Consider the following 18500-nt stretch of genomic DNA (forward strand, 5'->3'; position numbering starts at 1 on the left):
CAGGGTCTTGGTAACCACGCCCATAAACTCCGTCCCCGCATCCACTTGCAGCAGCTTAGGCCATTTCAAGACGCGCTTATAAACCCTACCTAGGGCTTCTGCGACTTCCCCAGAATCCTTGCTGGTTATAGGTTCGGCGTCCTTATATCTGCTTGCGATATCAACTACGGTCAAAGCGTACCTATAGGTCTTCTTTCTCACCTTATCGTGCGGCAAGAAAAGCAAATCCGCCTGATGAACTTCATTGGGGGTATTTACGGTGAAGCTGGGCCTGGGAATGTACTTAGGCACGGGAAGATAAACCTGCCAGAGGGTTTGTTTTTCAACCAGTTCTTAGCCGTTTCGTCTGATACCCTGGCCGCGGTCGCGAGTTTCTTGATAGCTGACGCTCCTCTCCAATAGCCTTCCGGCCCATAGTAAATCCTTTAAGTTTGTCCTCTACGCGGGCCCATTATATGAATTCCAAAACAAGATTGATCTTACGTCCGTTAAAATCCACCGTCTTTCCGTCCCTTTAATGGTGATGTTTATGCTTTCTACCCAAATTAGACAAGTCATAGCTCAAAGAATGGGAGTGTATTCTACTGGGTCAAATGGATTACCTTGGGGCAGAAACTTGGACATAAGAGAAGACTTTTCTCCATTGTTGTAACTATGAACCAAGTCGCAATAGACTTCGTAAGAGGATGCGACTTTCCATTTCACATCATATGTATTGCCGCTATTTATTGTGGTACTAGTAAGGCCCCAGGAGTTCTACCAATGAACTGTCCTTTAATTAGCGCTCCATTATTTTTCTTAAATGTCATTTCATGGGGTAATCTGTGGTAAGAGTATATCCATGCTTTGCTAGCTCCTTAGCCGTGTTATGGGGGTGTAATGGGAATCTGGTATTTTTGGTTTGGTGCCGGAAGTTCCGATGACAAGCCATTAATTAAATTATACCAAGAATTGTACAAAGAGCAACTAACCAACCGAACCTTACAGGCTTTGATGGAGGATTCAAATACGTGGTAAAGTCATTCTTGTCGCTTTCCAAAAAGACGATCATTATATTAGATACGCCAAAGCCACGCCTCCGGCCAGCCCTGCGACTCCTACAAAGACCAATTCATTGTCTTTTTGTTTCTTAGAAGGCTGGTAGTAATTCTTGAACTGAGGCTTTTTCATTCTAAAGTCGGGGTGTGCTTGCGCATAAAGTTTGAAGGCGTAGTCTGTGTTTCGAAGTTCTTGTCTGCCTGCATTTTGTCTTGGTAGTTCTTATCCAACCAATCCCTGTAAGCTTGTCTTTTTTCATTCCAAGCTGCAACGTCCCTTTGATATTTCTCCAGCGCTAAGTCGTGTCTCTTTCTTTCGGCGGCACCGCTTTTGTCGCCTCTAACTAATCTATCCAAATATTGACCACCATAATTAGCCCCTGTAAAATGCTAAAGCTGCAATGACTCCACCTGCGACTAAGCTAACCATTATACATTAGGTAGGTACTTTTCCTTCCGTAGGTAATCCTTTACCATGATAGCCCCGCCTACGGCAGCGGTCATCTTAGCAAAGTTAGCGAAGCTCTTGCTTGGGTCTTCAGTAAAGTCTTCTTTGAGCACTTTCTTACCTACCCAACCAATACCCGCAAACGATGGAAGTAATGATAGCTGCCTCTTCAACAGTTTTCAACAACCGCGGTCGACATATATACAAAGCGAGAAGGAAAATCTAGGTCGCCACGGTACGTGGTGATAAATCTACTCCATTTCAGGGATCTTACTTTTTCTAACCTCCACAGGTGCGTGATACGTTGGTGGTTCTACCTTTTTCGTTGCCCGCCATTGTAAGTAAAGGCTGCCTGCTGCTATAGCGACTCCTAACGCGCCAATGACGTATCCCGGATTAATAAAGGATTCCTCTTCCTCCACCTTTTCTTCTTTTTTGGCTTTGTTCTTCCTGTTCATCTCCGCGAGCTTCTTTCCGGCAGCGACTCTGCCTGGAGATTTAGCCTTGGTGATTCGTTGCTCCTCTACTTGAGGGGTTTCCTCCGCCTTCGATTCAGCTTCACTCATTTATATCTAAGGACTTGAAGGAATTGATAAGTACTTAACTAGGTACTTGAGGCGACCTGGGTAATTCCCGCGAATGACTTGACTAAGTACTTGATAAGTCACTTGCAGGTACTTGACTAGGTACCTCAGCAAGTGCCGCCTGGAAGACCTTTTCGACTTCTCTGTCCTTCTTGAAGTCCTTCCAAGATGTTCCGAAGGAACCTAGTACCTCCTTCAAGTCGACATGCTGAGCTACGTGCAAAGCCGCAGAGGCGACTGCCATTAACTTACCGCACTTCAAAGACAACCACCCACAGGTTATCTTAAGTTCTTGGGATATGACATAGTCATCTCTTATGTCCTTCTGTAGTTGCTCCACGTCGTCTATGGGCAGTGCAAGTCCAAGCAATTTAGTGGCAAGTCGGATAGCGGAGTCTGCTACGGCGTCCGTGGTCTTACTTGCAAGGGCAGCCTCGTACCTCTTATGGAACTTCTTAACCTCCTCTTCTGACAGCTTATTAACCTGCTCATGGGTAAGTTCCTTACCTATCATTTCTTTACACTTCCCAGAAGACACAAGAATGTTAAGTTGTTCCTTGAGGTTACTTTCATCTAACTGTGTGGGGACTTCATCTATGAGCTGCTCAATGTCCATATATGTTAACGTCATACGGAAACCTCAAAGAGAAGATCATCTTGGAATGTTGGTGCGTTTTTAAATGCCGCATGTATTCGTGCAGCTGTTCCTTGCTTATCTCACCGCCGTAGTCGCTTAAAATGGTTTCCAGGTCAGACTTGCTCGGAGTATAAAATACTACGAGAGAGCCTATGTTTTCCCTAAAGGGCTTAGAGACGCTGGTAAGCTGCTGGGAAAGCAACCAAACGCTAATGTTGTCATGTCTGCCGCTAAAGGCGAGCTTCACTAATTCGGAGGTGCGCCTTTTTACGTCGTCCCCACAGGCAATGTCATCCAATATGAGGAGCGTCTGTGTATCTTTAGGGAATTGCTTGTGCCAGAACTTCAAATGGCTGGATAACTCGTTAGGATCTAAGATATCTACGAAGAAGTCGTCATCTTTCACTCCTATGCCTTCCCAGGTGCGGTTATTCACGTAGGTGGGACAAAGCAGCACTATGTAGTCAAAGCGGTATCTAAAGGATCCTAATAGCTGCTCCACGATGAACTGGGTCTTTCCGCAGCCGGTGGGTCCTACTATCAGAGCGTTACAAGGCATGTGATCTGGGTTCATATATAGATGGAACCAGTGGAAGCAGTAAGAAGGATTACCGCCGACGCAAAGGATAAAAGAGACACCATAGAAATGCAAAGGGAAGAGATAGACCGGTTAAAAGAGCGCGTACAGGAATTGTACGATGAAATGTGTGGTCTGAAGCGTGCAGAACGGTTTGGCGCGCTTTTGACAATGGCGGGCTGGGCTAAGGAGTCCATTAAGGACTTCATTCGATATCCCCCATAGATATATGGACTGTATTACGTGCGAACTACCTGCTGACTGCATCATCGTTACCCCTCCGACGCCTCGTAAGAAACACAGCTGCTGTCACTGTAATAAGGTATTCTCTGAAGAAGACTTCGTTGGACATTGGTGTCCCGCGGATACTAAAGCACAAAGGACTTTAGACGACGTTCGAGAAGAGTAAGAGGTCGCAAAGAAGATCTTACTAAGCCCCAGCAAGAGGAATTAGCATAGGTCTTTCTTTTTTTATCGTTATTTTGTTAAATGCTGCAAAGAGGTCTCAAGTAAGGGTCTATCTTTTATTGTTATTTTGTTAAATCATCACGATCGAAGAATGGTTAACATGATTATCTTTTTGCTGGTTTCAACAATGAGAAAGAATGATACCTCATCTTTTAATGGGGGCTTAACAAAATAACAATAAAAGATAGATCCTTACTTGAGACCTCTTTGCAGCATTTAACAAAATAACAATAAAAAATAAGGTATATATAATGAAGTGCGTGCAATGTGATAGAGCTTTTAGTAGCAAGCAGCGACTGCAATACCATCTTTCCAAGAAAGTCTGTCAGAAGACCGTAAGTACCCTTTGCGGTGACTGCGGTAAGGAACTGTCCACTGTACAGGCCCTACGATATCACCGCGAGAACAGAGTCTGCCTCAAAGACCGTTGTCTCCGTTGCGATGAACCTCACTTCGAGGAGAACTGGCATAAATACCGCTGTCGTCGTTACCACCTCGAAGATGTCGTCTGTGAAACCCACGGAGACTTAGCCGAACGTTGTTGTCCCCACGAAACCTCCCGGGTGCTCACGCGACGTAAGAAGGAAATAGACCAGACCTTCGTATGCTTTGACGACGTTGAGGGCGTGAGATGGGAATACAGGGAACACTGGGACGGCATTTGCAACCGATGTGGCTGTATACGTAGCGGTCAACATATTTGGTGTTGCCTGTACGACGGACCCAAGCCCTTAGACCATTACCTTGCTGTAAGAAAAGCATGGAAAAATGAATAATATATGATGTTACCTTACATCGCAGCGTTCGCAGGAGGAGCCTTAATTTACCATACTAATTACATGACAGAAAAAATGAGGTCCGACATAGCAGACCAATACTTAACCGCCCATGAGGATGACTAATCACATAATGGATTAGCGTCGGTGCGGCGTTCGATGTCAAACTTCCATCGACCATTCACTTTACCATAACTTCTTACGTGTGTGTATTCCTCACCTTGAAGGACATACCGCACGCAGTCAGGTGCCCATAAAGTGCACTCTTCATTGTCATGCATCAAGATTAACCTCAATCGGTTGATATCTTCAAACATGACATAATTTTTTATTTTGTAAGTTTGACCAACGGTCAGATTACGCCAGTGTGTCTGTTCAACTATCATTATATCTATGAAATATTCTTTGGTGAGTCCTTAACGCCTCCTGCGTCTTAAAAGCCTTAACACACCAAGGACAAGGTACACGAATGCCTTCCGCGTAATGGTCGATCTCCCTACATATAAGGTCGTAATCGTTGCACACCATGGTTAGGTAACCATTTGCCTCGTATTGTGTGAGTAACGCCTCTTGTTTTGAGGATAATACGCCGTTACCCTTAGGCGTCTTCAACTCCAGGCATAACCCATTATGTTTTTTATGTGCATTAAGGACTAAGATGTCGGGTTGCCCCGCCTGATACCCTTTCTGCCAACATACTATCCTTTTGCTAGCTGAGTCCTGTAGTTCTCCAAGACCTGGTGCGAGCAGTAGGATAGGGTGGAATCGACGTATGTAGTTTACGACCTTCTTATGCAGGTCAAATTCATTTTCTATTTTGAATACCAACTTGTTAGGACTGTCAAAGCGTTTGTCCATTGCATATTTACCTGTTTTCCTGAGGGTAGGGAGAACTTCCTCTAAGACCCAATCCTGGAATGTCTCTGCCGTTGGCATCTTAGAGCTAAATATCAACTGATACAACCCAGATTCAGTTACGTACAGGGAATTAGGCTGTGAATGAGAGGGGAGGCGATTCGCCTCCACTCTAAGTTCGCTAAGCTTTACCTTGTATTTATCGCAAACATGCGCCTTAATTGCATCTTTTGGACGCTCGTAACCCAACGCAGCCGCCACTTCCTTTGCTTTGAAATAAAGTTTATCGCCTTGCACTATGCATTGCAGTTTAGTTTCATTGTTTTCAAATACGCGAAGCATTATATACGTAAGGGATATTTCATTCTTTTTTTTTTTTTTTTGGATGAGGGAGCGCAGCGCATCAATACGCAACGCTCTTTAGCTGATTCATTTCTACGCTCAGTTGCGCGTCTGAGACTACGAAGATATACGCGTTGATCTTAGTAGTGTCGCTGGCATGTTTGGTGCGCTTGATCTCCAACGTAATACCGTCCTGGGTATTTACCAGCCGCAATCCCTGACCATGTAGGTCTTCGTCGTTTGTCGTGCGCATGTCGATCCACAGCGCGTACTTATCCTTAAAGAATTCCTTTGGACTAATTTGATCGCCAAACTTACGCGCGACTTCCCGGTACATGTCCTCAGGCTTTATCCCTTGTGAGTAAACCTTATTAGGTACTCCGTTAATGCTAACGCCTACGTTAGTGATGTTAGGATTAAAGAATGCCTCAGAGTCACGCAATCCTGCCGTGTATGTCTTTGCGAACAGCAACATTATCCCTGTAAGGCTGCGTCTGGGTAGGTTAATGCTTTGGTTGATGACCTCTTCGACGTTGTTCGTGAAGCTAAAGGTCTTGTACATCACGACGTGATCGTAAAGGAAAGCCTTCCCAGCGCTGTATTCCATGCCAGCGCTACGAGCCAGCTCTTCGCTGTGTACCGTCTCGTACTGCAGCTCCAAGTTCTTGATGAAATAAGGATCCACAGCTGATGAACTTACATCTTTTCCTTGCAGGACGTTCGTAGTATCTGCTAGGGTCACTTCGAACTGCAGTTCGCTTAGCTGCCTTGGGTAGTATGCACCGTGGTTCGTGATAATTTCGAAATCTAATGGAACGACATATTTAGTACCATAAGCAGTCTTTATTTCGTCTTCTCCTGAGGCGCCAGAGGTTGCGCTTCTTACTTTGCGTATGGCTGCGCTTGCTATTCCCTGCTCTATCCTTTGCGCGCGGTCAAATGCAGTCAACCATAAGTCTTTGTACGTGGTATACAAATCATACCTGTTTAAGTCCAGCAAGGATTCCCCGGCGAACTTTACGCGTATTTTGGAAACAAGGTTTCTACCTGCATTATTGACGACGTAACGCGCGTCTGCGGTATCTGGCTGTATTGCTAGGTTAAACCTTAGCGCCAGGGTACCAGGAACCAATACTAGGTTATCCGTTAGGCGGGGCACGCCTACATACAGCGTCTCACCTGGCTTAGCGCTAGAAGGCGTGAATGTAACCCGGTGAAAGGTGCGTTCTGCTTTCAGTCCGCCAACCTGCTTAGGTAATACGTTGGGGTTTAACTTTGAGCTTATCATATATAATGGAAGTAGAAGGTGATTTTGATCCCCTTACCGAAGAAGGTCAAGTCGACATTAACGACGAAGAATACGACGCATGGACTAAAGGCGCGGAAACCGACCCCCTAATCTACGACATGGCCCTAGAAAACACGTACGGCAGTAGGTGGAAAAGCTTCAAGACCTCCTTGAATCGCATGTGGCACGAAAAGAACCCGGGTAAGTCCGCCCCCGAGTACATAGAACTTCGAAACATGGGTGAGCAGGGAGCAACCGCGCGGGAAACCGTAGAGTGGGCAACGCAAGAGCTAACGCAGCGCTATTCCCACTTCGAGGCCGACGACGTAAGGCTCACAGAACGCGGAAACAAAGTCCTCATAAGCGTTCAAGACATGAGATATCCCGACAAAAACCGTTGGACCAAACCACAAGTCCTCTTTGACGAAAATGGCTCGGTCAAGGTTAACGTGGCAAGATTAAGAGGCTTTCAACTAGCTACCAGAAGTGCGTTAGAAAGGTTGGGAGCCCTGAATGAAAGGGTCGCACTAGAAAAACACGCCGAGGAACTACAAGAAACGTTGAAGGAAAAGGAAGCAAATTACGAAAAACAAATACGGCAGCTAACCGATGCTCACAAGAAAGAAACCAAGGGCAAGAACGAGGTCATACTGCAATTCAGGCGAGAAGCTGAAACGGCTTTAGACGAAAGAGACCAAGCCCGACACGCCTTCAATCTTGCTCTAAAAGACCTGGATATGAGCAAGGAAGAAGCTAAAAACTTGCATATCACCATAACCGGCTCTTTAGAGGAACGGCGGCAGTTGGTTGCCGAAATTAACACTAAGGAAGAACAAATCCGGCAAAGAGATCAGGTCATCGAAGACCTGGAGGGGCAAATAGAGCGGCAGCAGGAAATAATCAACGACCAGACTCGTCCCGAAGAGGAAAGGGAGGCAGCTCAAAGGGAATCAGAAACCCTTCAGGTACACCTTGCGGAATTACAGGCGCAAAAGGAAAACCTGGAAAAGGAGCTGGGGCTTACCACCAAGGAAAAGGTAAGAAGAGCCCTTTTGAAGTATGGCGTTCCGCTGGCGTTTGCGGTCGCTATTTCAAGCGTAGTAGGAGTTATCCTATCCGCGCTTAAGGCTACAGGCGCGGGCGTAAAGAAATTAGGCAATGGGCTGACGGACTTGGGAAAAAAGATGGCAGCCGGCTTGCCTGGGCTGCTGGGTTCGGTTGTTTCCTTGGCACTTAGGGCTGGCGGAGAACTGTTGAAGTTCGTGGGGAATAACATTTGGATCTTGGTTGTCGCTATTGGAGTGGTACTCCTGAAGAAGATGAGGGGTTGATCTTATCCTTGTGTATTACTGGTGGCTTATCGTCGTCGGGCGCCCGAGGCGTCCTCGACTGGGGATAAGTAAAGATAGTATTCGCACCGCCTTGATAATGCGGAACTAGCGGCAACACACTCGTGGTGCTAATGGGCTTATGACTCCAAGCTGCATCGTCAATGCCAGTAGAAATCGACGTTGTGCCATTTATGGTGGCCCTACCATTTTTTGTTCCATCGCTACTGCCGCCATCGGGGTAAATTTGTAACTTAGCATGCTTACAATTGACCACCATATGAAACGTAGTCGGATAAAGTACCTCACCGCTAAACATAAATGGCTGCGCCGAGAAATGAGCAACCCTCCGATTATTAGTCGAAGTTCTATAAGGAAATAAAGGCTCATCATTCTCATCAACCAACCTAAACCCTACGTTTGCGGCCACCCCCATAGCAATCTCAATAGTAAGAACAATTAACGCAATGCCCCCAACTTCGACCCATATCCCAGTATCAAACCAACCGGGATCTGCATATATTTTTTCCTCTAAGTAGTGAGCATAATGGGTTTCCTTTCGATGCGGATTCATATATTTCAGGGAATAAATTCCCTTCTAGAGACTTATTACCGTCAAAGTGCTTATGGTCATGTGGTTATAATCCTTATTCCTTTGATCCTCCGTGCTATTCATGCAAACGCTTCCGGTGTCGTCTACGCGTATTTGCAGCTTTACCTTCCCATGGCAATCGGCCACCATGTGGAAAGTCCAAACCGATAGATTCTCAGCGCTATTCGTTGGCGGCTCTGTGGAAAAATGCACAGGCTCCCTGTTGTTTGTCTTCGCGCGCATAGGCTGCAGTACGCCATTCTCATCCAGGAACCTAAAGCCGACGTTGGCGTGACTGCTTGTACCAATGCAAATACTACAAAGGATCAATTTCTTTCCTGAGTAATTCAAATTTACGGACATCCCCGCGACATCAACCCAAGAGCTCTGAGTGTATTTTTTCTCGCCTGTGTAAGTCGTATAAACACAATCTACTCCAGCTACGTAGGGGTTGTTCATCGCCATATATAATAACTCAGACCAACGCCTGCAGCTGCTAGCCCGGCTTTTAGTAAGTTATGGTCATATTCCTCGGGTATCGTAGGCAGGACCTTCTTCTTTACGTTCTTTGGTGCGGGCTTTTCTACGTGCTCCTTCTTAGGCTTCTCCACGAAATGGGGGATGCTTCTAAGAGTGTCAGAGTTCACGTCGTTCACCCCAAACTTCATGTCCTTGGTAGCTCGTTGAAGTTTGTTGTTGTATCCTACTACAGAACCAGTATTTATAGATAAATTACTAGGCATTAACCAACAACCCGGGGCTACTGCGTAGTCCAGTCGGGCCTTAGAATTTTGTATAGCTAGTTGGTAACGCTGTACGCCCTTGCTAATGTCGCCCTCCAAAATCGAACTTTCGAATAGAATCAAAGCTTCGGCTCGCGTCTCTTCTGCGGCGCCGGTATTCCCCACTATACTCGATCGGGTGTTTACCTGAGCTCCAAGGATGGAATACACGTAAGCTTCTATGCTGCGGTTTAAACGGGCAAGGCCGGCTTTGGTTAGTCCTTTACCTTCTGGGGGTATGAAATTAAGATATTGCTTTGTTTGCTCGTCGTTGGTAATTTTGATAATCAGTGGATTAGCCCCTGCATACTTACCACCCTCGTCTTTGAACAGAGGTCCGTCTCTGACTTCCTTAGTGGTCTTAGCGTTTGGTTCAAAGAAGGTGCTACTGTCGTGAGTTTCTTTGTGATACCCAGTGTTCCATCGTAGATTCAACGCATGAACTTCCTTATCACTTAGCTCGTGTCCACCAATCCCCCAATAAGCCCAAATATGCCCCAGACCATTGTTAGCGCCGGCAGTGCATCGGAAATCCTTCCCTACAACGTCAAACTCCTTACAAAGTCTGTCATAAGCCGGCACGCTGTATTTATTATCTCTTGGATAAAACGTGGCATCTCCCGGCAGCGCAATAACACCCATTTCATGCAGTATTCTTCTAACCGTGAAGTGAAAATGAAACATAAATATTGAATTCTTCATCAAGCTTGCGCTTACACCACAGCCGCTAGTGGCACACCAAACTGCAAAGTTTAGTTGCTGCGGCCAATAACGCATGTTAGGACCGCTTAACCATTCATGAGATTCCTTAGCGGTGGTATGAACAATGGGCACGTTTTTGAAGATATCTCGCACCTTTAACAGAAAGGAATGATCGTTAGAGACCCGCATGTTCAACATTAGATCCAAACTTGGGTGTTCATCAAATGACATCGCGGGTATTGGATAAGTACTGGTACCAAGCAATAATTCCTTTGACCAACTGGGTTCAACATGCGTTGACGCTGGCGTTGGCTTATGCATTGGCGAATGCTTCAGTTGATCGTCTATTTGATTAACCAGCGTAGGCTTCAAATCCTCGTTGCTGTACATCCTAGAGCCGTTATAGTAAATACCATCGGGTCTTCTTTCGAACTTACTGGGGTCTGCATGTGGAAACATCTTCCTAAATGCTCTCCAATTCCAGTAATCCCGGTTGTCGTGATGTGGCTGCTCCTCAATATCATTCCCAAAAGCGTCGTACATTAGTATATATAATGGATGTTATACCATCAGCACCTCCACTTTATCCTGAACTTCCTAAGGAACCTAACGAATTAAACGCTGAAAACTTTAGACTCAACAAAGCAAATTTAATCCTGGCTTACTTGGAAGGGCAGGCAAAACACTACGAAAAAGTTAGGAAGAAATACGTCAGAGCCCGTAGCACGCTACATAAGATTGCGATAACTTCAGGATCCATATCTGTTGTGTTAACGGGCTCCGGCGTTGCTACTTCGCTTACTGGGCCGGGAATAATCGTTGGAGTTCCTTTGGCCAGCGTTGGGGCAGCCTGTGGTATTATTTCGGCTGTTGCTACGGGCATTATGAAACAGTTGTCAAGCAAAATATCAAAACACGACACGACAATAGCTCTGTCAAGGGCTAAAGTAAATACGATCACTGACCTTGTCTCAAAGGCTTTGCGTGACAGAAAGATAGACGACGTAGAATTCTCGCTTATCTTAGCCGAAGAGGAAAAGTACGAGAAATTAAAGACTGACATAAGGAATAAAAAAACAGTCGTAAGAGATCTTTCCGAGGAATCTCGCAAAAAGATCTATCAAGAAGCGAAAGAAGAGCTTCAAAGAAAGCTTGCTCAGTAAACATCTGCTTCGAAAAGAGCGTGACGGGATTCTATTTACATATCGAACGTCAGTCTAGAAATTATGCAGATTAAATATAATAATTTTCACATACATAAGCGTCCAGATGTGTCTGGCGTTCGCTCGTGATCGTGGGACTTTGGAGCTGGGGAGGCCTAAAGTCCCGAGTTCGAGCCTCGCTGTAGACGCATTTGGACCGGTTGCTGTGAGTGAAAAAAAAAAAAGCCTCCCCACACTCACAGCAACCGTGGGGGGAGGGGTAGAAAGTGCGATTCAACCCCGCGATGGGGGGTTTCGTGAGGAAAAGTTGGAAAAGTCAGGGGGTGTCTCGGGACGCTGTCCGGAGTTCACCCTCTGGTGGGTCGTAAGAAAGATATATGTGTACGTACTAGAGGGCCTCTGGCGCGGGATGAAATAAGCCCCGTAAGCCCAAAATGCAAAAAACCCCACTGGGGATAGCTTGGTGTTCTGCGCGATGCATTCCCCAGTGGGGTTTCTGGCAAAATAAACGCCAGTTTTGCATTTTTATTTTCTCGGAATCCATCCTAACAGGGGGTGGTTGGGGTCTATTTTGTAAAATATTTCGTAAATTACATCAGGATAATAAGGAATATCCTTATTCAGCCGACAAAACATCCACTCGGCTTTTGTCATATCAGAAACCTCGGGAATAGACTTACCGGTAATTTCAGACAAAAGATAGGGAATAGCTTTGTAATATTTCCCTAGCTTTAATTTTTTCAACGTTTTCCGTAGACTTTGTGGGGTTGGCTCTTCTAAATGGTCTATGATTTTCTTCCTTACTTCGTCGCTTAAATATATCGGATGTAAACCTTGGATATGACTCATCCAGTCTCGGAAGTATTTTATTCTTTTGTATGGGGTCTTCTTACGACCTCCATTGGCGTAATATTGCTCTTTGGTAGCATTTGGTACGGCATTACGAATATTCTTACCACATTCGTAACACTGTGCTGACGTGTCGTCTTCTATTTGCATTTTCTTGTCACAACAAATATACTTATTTGGTTTAGTAGGTACAAACTTGGGTTTCAAGCACTTTACACAGAAATCATAAACAAACTCTTTACAATCTTCGCACTCCATATATAGACTAACATATTTGCGCTGTTGCCCCCAACCACACTTGGAGTGGGTTGTTTCCGTAGGTGGATTTTTGACGCGGGTCTTACCCCGTGTTGAGATTGCGCTGGAACCCCCATTCCCTATACTACTGATGCTAAGTCAAAGCATATCAAAATAAGCCCTCAAACTATTGTATTTGACTATTTTCACGACATCAAACCAAAAAACAAGAGATCAAAACGACCTCCAGGATTCTACAAGCCATCAAAAAAGAGCTATTACCGGAAGTGACGTCTATTGATAGCAACCTATATGGATTTTCATATACCACATGTTTGTGTTTCTTTTGCAGATTGATAATACCAAGATGTCAATAGCCTGTGATGAAGTAGCAGTCAGGGTATAGTAGACATAATACAATTAATCATGACTTATATGTACTGTGTACACATCTATGTACCTCTGTTATTTTAAAACCAAGCATGGAAATATATCAATAGTCATTCCAATGCATCACTCTAATCTAACTTTGCTGCCTAAAATAAAATAAAAATGATGTGCATTTACTTCAAAGTTTATAATGCTAATAGAGGTTTTGCACTACACATGAAGCAGAAACAATTGAATCTGGTTTAATCTGGTTTATACAAAAAAGAATTCAGTCTCCCAGGGGGAAAATACTCTATTGTTGTACCTCATGTCATGGCTGCCATCACGTGATGGTGCAAAGCCTCTATACGACATGTTTTTCCAGCCAATCAGATTGTGTTACTGTCTACATTTTTTTGGAGTTGATGGAACATGACTTTGAAAATTGTCCTGATACATTTTTTCCCCATTATTCATAGTGTTACATAGTGCAAGAAAATAAATGGAAGATGAATGACAAAGATCTGTAAGTAGTATGGTTTGCTCTATTTGTGGTTTACGGTATCATGGTTTGCTCCATAAAATGTAGTATCAATTTAGAAATATGAGTAGGTTATTTTGATAGACCTAAATATGTTGAGCTGTTTACTTTTTGCTTTGGTAGGCAATTAAAGTAAAATCAATGGATGTACATTATTCATGAACTCATATGAATGAACAACCACAAACTATGGATTTAAAAGCTTTTTATAAGAATTCCCCTCTTCCCAACTCAAAATTATCATGTGTATATGAAAACATTTGTTTTTGACAGATGCATAGATGGGGGAGAAGAGACACTAAGCTTGACGTCAGAGCTCATAGAGGGCAAAGCATATCAAAGCCTTGTAGATTTTGATAACCACCTAGATGATATAACATTAGATTGGTCAAATCGAGATATCAATAGACTGGTAGATCTTACTGCTCAGTAACTCTCTTCTCTCAACTCTCTTATACATTGTTTTTAAAAAATATAATACATATTGTCAGATTTAAAAAAGTAAGTTTTTTTGGGTTATAATTAATGTTTTTTCCATAACATCGTTGTAAAATATTGTTGTGCAAAGATTGTCATGGTAATTGTCTTGATTGACAATCCTTCCAAAATGTACTTTGACATAGGTGCAAATTGTACAATTCTGTTTTGTGGGCTCAGAATTACCTTGAGACTTATTGTGATTTTGAGCCGTGCCAATACGGGTTTATACTAGCCGCCAATATAAACCAGTATTGGCGGTAAATAACAACAACTTAAAACATGGCAGACACAACTTATTGCAACCTGATTATTGATGGTGACATCTGAAGATATGCTTAAAATATGCTTCCTTGTTCAGATTTTCTACACCTTGTGAACTTTCATTCCATGCAGCTGAGTTGATCTTGAGGGCGAACTCAAGGTCAACCAATCAGAATTGAGGATCCAACGTTGTATTTTTATTAGCATTTCCATGATTCTGGCAAAAGAACCTATGAAAATGACATTTTTTTCTAGTAGAATGTGTAATCTCTGAGATTAAATTATACATTAAATTATTCAAAATGGTCACAGCCTTGTTGTTGCTGGTTTGCAATTATTCCCAAGGGAGTGAAATAACAAAAGATGGCCATGTTGGTTGACATAGCAAATGTTTCACTGACGTTCAGTACAGCAGAAGACACTAGAGTGACCACAGTAAATCCGTGAAACTTTAGTATTACTAAATAGCAAATTTTTTATGCAAATTCCATTATTTTCTATTGTTTAACTAAAACTATTTCGTACTATTTAGTAATTAGTGTTTCACGAATTTACTGTGGTCACTCTATAAACTATGTAAGATTAAAAAATGATAAAAGATCTTTTATTAGTGTGATTCTATATCTGATTGATAAATACTGATTTGTACGCATATGTATTTAACTTATTCGGACATTTTATTATTAACACATTTCTCAGAAAGTGAGCTTCAGATTTGGCGAATTATTTGAGTGTTTATTTTTATTGTTTTCATCGCCACTGAGACACGGAGAAATAGTAACAGATAAGTTCAATAATTTTCCTTTTCACTAAAATTAGATATACAGCTGATCATCGAGGACAGCTATCATGAATAATTGTTTCCTAAAATTCGCAGCACAAAGGAAATAACTCTTATCAAGAATGGTAGAAATTCCTGGAGGGGGGGGATTCTATCAGGAGGGCAGGGATCAGGCTCGTCAGAAATTTAAAAGGTACTCCGAGTCTTGTCCAGCTGGGCGTGGCAACTAATTTTTCTACCTGTAAAACGTACAAAATATTTTGGAGTAACCGACTTACTTTATGGTGGGTCTTTTAGATTCGTGACCCCCTAAAAGGTACCAAATTGCAAATAAAACGTAGGACGAGTATCCCGCCCTATTCCAATCGGAATTACCCCCAGATAGAAATTAACTGCAGCCCAATGGCTTATCTATGACCTCGGTTACAGGTCACGCATTTATTAGACCAGAGAATTTGCAAAAACCCCTTTAAAGCGGAAGACTGAATAAAGCAAAACGTCTTTAGCTTCTTCATACTTTGACATATTACCCCAATTCGACTTCTGGCCCATTTACCTATTGACATTATGGACCAATCCCGGGGGACCAATTGACCAAACATTGAACGTAATGGCATACAAAAAAGTCAATTGGTTACCTCTTATTGCATGGCTTCATACCCTTCAAATTCGAGAGCCATTTACCTACTGACATTCTTGACATTATGGACCTGATTGACCAAATATACTAAACGAAATACCATACAAAAAAGTCAATAGGTTACTCCGCCTTATCGCATGACTTCATAGCCTTTCAAAATCAGTCGAGACCCATTTACCTAATGACATTCGTGATATTATGGACTAATTGACCAAATATGTAACTAAATGGTATTCGCTATTTTCCGTACATCGGCTCACTGGCCATACACAAAGCATTCAACCGAGGCTGCAATGTAGTTTCACAGGATTATTCAATTTTGAACCCTGTAGCCTCGATTGAATGCCTTAGTTTGACCAGTCAGGCGATATATGGAAAGTGGTGAAAACCAAAAAGCCAATAGGTCACTCCTTATTGCATGACTTCATACCCTTCAAAATTCGACTTTTGACCCATTTACCCATTGAACCAAAAAAGAAAAAGAAGCTTTAAAAGCTTGTTAAGTTTTCGTTTGTGCGGTTCATTGAGAGAAAGACCTGTTGTAGCAAATCCTATAGTACAACCTATTCCTGGAGCATAAGAAAGAATGAGTATCTCTATTTTTATTCGTATAATTATCGTTACTTTTTGTTGCTTGCCATTGTTCGATAGCGTCGTTTCAGGAACTATGAAATGCAATGGTATGGAAGAGCTATGTGAATTAAGACTAAACCAGGTTACCTTACCCGGGACGCACAACTCGGGTTCCGGGTTCAACGGTCACTTGTATCACTGGGGAGGTGGTATTGCAGGATCTAGTCTATGGAGAAACCAACAATGGAGCTTTACACGTCAATTGGATTATGGGATTAGGTATTTTGATATTGATACTTGCTACGTTGATAAGGTAAAGATTGAATTTGAACGTATTAGTTGATCGATATATCTAATTCATTATTGTAAGAATCAGTAAGACTGACCGTTTTAAAGAACTGACGTATCGATTGCGAGCATCAAAAGCATTACTATTGCATGCTATAATGAAAATGATGATATAACGTCTTTAAAACGATTGAGATGATATAAATCATGTACTTTCATTATCATTTGAAGATGAAGTCGCGCGCGTGCCAATCGATCAGTCACGCATGATCCCATCCATTGGGTACGCCTTAGTTTAGCGGCTGCATTCCTTCTTTAGCACCTGCTCGCGCCAATAAACAACTCTTCTATGGAAATCCAATCCATTCTTTCGTTATTTTAAGTTTCCATTTCCTTTTGCTTTACTTGGTTGTATATTAGTCAGGACCTCCAAGTCGTTTGTTTCGACTTCTCCCCGTTCTGTGTAGCTTTAGCTTAGAGACCTTACGCAAGAGGAAGACGATGCGAGGATAATGATGCGAACATATCATCTTCTAAGCCGACAGTCTGAGGGGGTGAAGGGCTCATCGTCGAGCGCTTTGCATGAAGCCCTGGCTAAAAAAAATTGGGCAACTTTTGCCCGCGGTTTCAAAGTAAAATAAATCAACTTTTTCTTTTTTAATCCCAGATGCTTAGATTCTCAGTGCAGACCTCAAGGGCTGTTGTAGTGTGGAAATGTCACTAAACTAATCTCCTTTAATTCAATTAGGAATATAGCGATTGGTGGACCAAAGGAGCCTGGGCTTGTCACATGGGTATGGGGACAGCTGCGTACGCAGGTCCAGTCAAGAAAATCCTCCAACAAATCAATGATTGGCTCAACAAACCAGAACACTTAAACGAGGTGGTCGTCATCAAGTTTGGTCGCGATGTCGAAGTCGACTTCAAACCGGAACGAATTTACAAAAGCATTCTCGCAGATCTGAAAAACCTTGGTTGGAAGCCAACGCCGTCAACCAAGAGCGCTAAATCTCTAACAGCAAACGCTGAGTTCGGTAAGAACTACCAATGGCCGAAGCTCAGAGATGCTATCAACACAAACCAGAGGGTTTTTCTCTTCTTTAGCGAGAAATTGATGAAGTTTAGCAAACCGTCTGAGTTTCGGGGAACTCCGTGGATTATCACGGCTGAGAGGGAAGTCAAGATTACTTGGCCCGACGTTGGGGGAGACTGTAGTGGTGTTGTAGACAAGATCGTTAAAAACTGCAAGAAGTTTAAGCGCCATGGTGGTCTATTAGAGTTGGATGTGTTTGGGTTTTCCGTAACCGTATCAACCTGGGCAATGCAGGGTAAATGTGACAAGTACATGCAGAAGTCAATGGATGAATGCTTTGCCGTGACCAAGAAATACCACAAGACTGTCAATGCAGTGTTAGCTGACTGGGTGGATCGATCAAAGTCACCCAACACGGTACTGGATGTTGCGAGGAAGCAAAATGAGCGCAATATTGCTATGTTCAAGAATAATGGACGATAGTCTCCTACTAGTCTTCTTGAATTCAGTTCACTTTGATATATAAATATGTTATATTGCGTGACGTGTCACGCAAGGACGCGCAAGTGATACCTTAGACTAGAAAGAGTGGGTAAGCCTAGAGTTATCGAAACAAATGCATCAACGCAAATAAAGTCATTAAAAATATAACGATATACAATATCATAAATATCACGACTAATTATAAATGCATTCAAAGATTGTCTGGAGAGCAATAATAATAAAATAAGAAAAACTGAAAATGAATAGCTTGGATCTTTATCTGGTACGTAGATGAGTCGGTACAAAATAATAAGAGCTAGAGCAACCTCGTTCCCAGGGCCTTCTCTTATCGCGAAGTTGGAGCTAGAGCTAAGAAGTCGCTAAAT

General features: G+C 43.1%; 2 protein-coding genes across 3 annotated transcripts; both read left to right on the plus strand.

The window, feature by feature from the left end:
- The first annotated feature begins 10712 nt into the window (after positions 1-10712).
- LOC116300069 (ER membrane protein complex subunit 8) lies at positions 10713-14625 on the plus strand. 2 transcript variants are annotated; one of them, XR_016120534.1, is made up of 4 exons: positions 10713-12261; positions 13018-13065; positions 13514-13560; positions 13849-14625. XR_016120534.1 is itself a non-coding variant. In XM_089034467.1 (4 exons), exons 2-4 carry the CDS (start codon positions 13033-13035, stop codon positions 14006-14008), a joined length of 240 nt encoding a protein of 79 aa, XP_088890593.1. In that variant the 5' UTR covers positions 11660-12261; positions 13018-13032; the 3' UTR covers positions 14009-14625. The 2 variants fall into 2 exon arrangements, 1 of the variants encoding a protein (XP_088890593.1); XM_089034467.1 differs by having other exon boundaries at positions 11660-12261.
- Positions 14626-16278: 1653 nt separating this feature from the next.
- Positions 16279-18313, plus strand: LOC116300067 (uncharacterized). Its single transcript, XM_031708830.2, has 2 exons — positions 16279-16623; positions 17347-18313. Exons 1-2 carry the CDS (start codon positions 16324-16326, stop codon positions 18112-18114), a joined length of 1068 nt encoding a protein of 355 aa, XP_031564690.2. The 5' UTR covers positions 16279-16323; the 3' UTR covers positions 18115-18313.
- The last annotated feature ends 187 nt before the right edge of the window (positions 18314-18500 follow it).

Source organism: Actinia tenebrosa, unplaced genomic scaffold, assembly GCF_029948245.1.
Source record: "Actinia tenebrosa isolate PJP-AT-01 unplaced genomic scaffold, QUT_ActTen_1.0 PGA_scaffold2__45_contigs__length_23673736, whole genome shotgun sequence".
NCBI lineage: Eukaryota > Metazoa > Cnidaria > Anthozoa > Actiniaria > Actiniidae > Actinia > Actinia tenebrosa.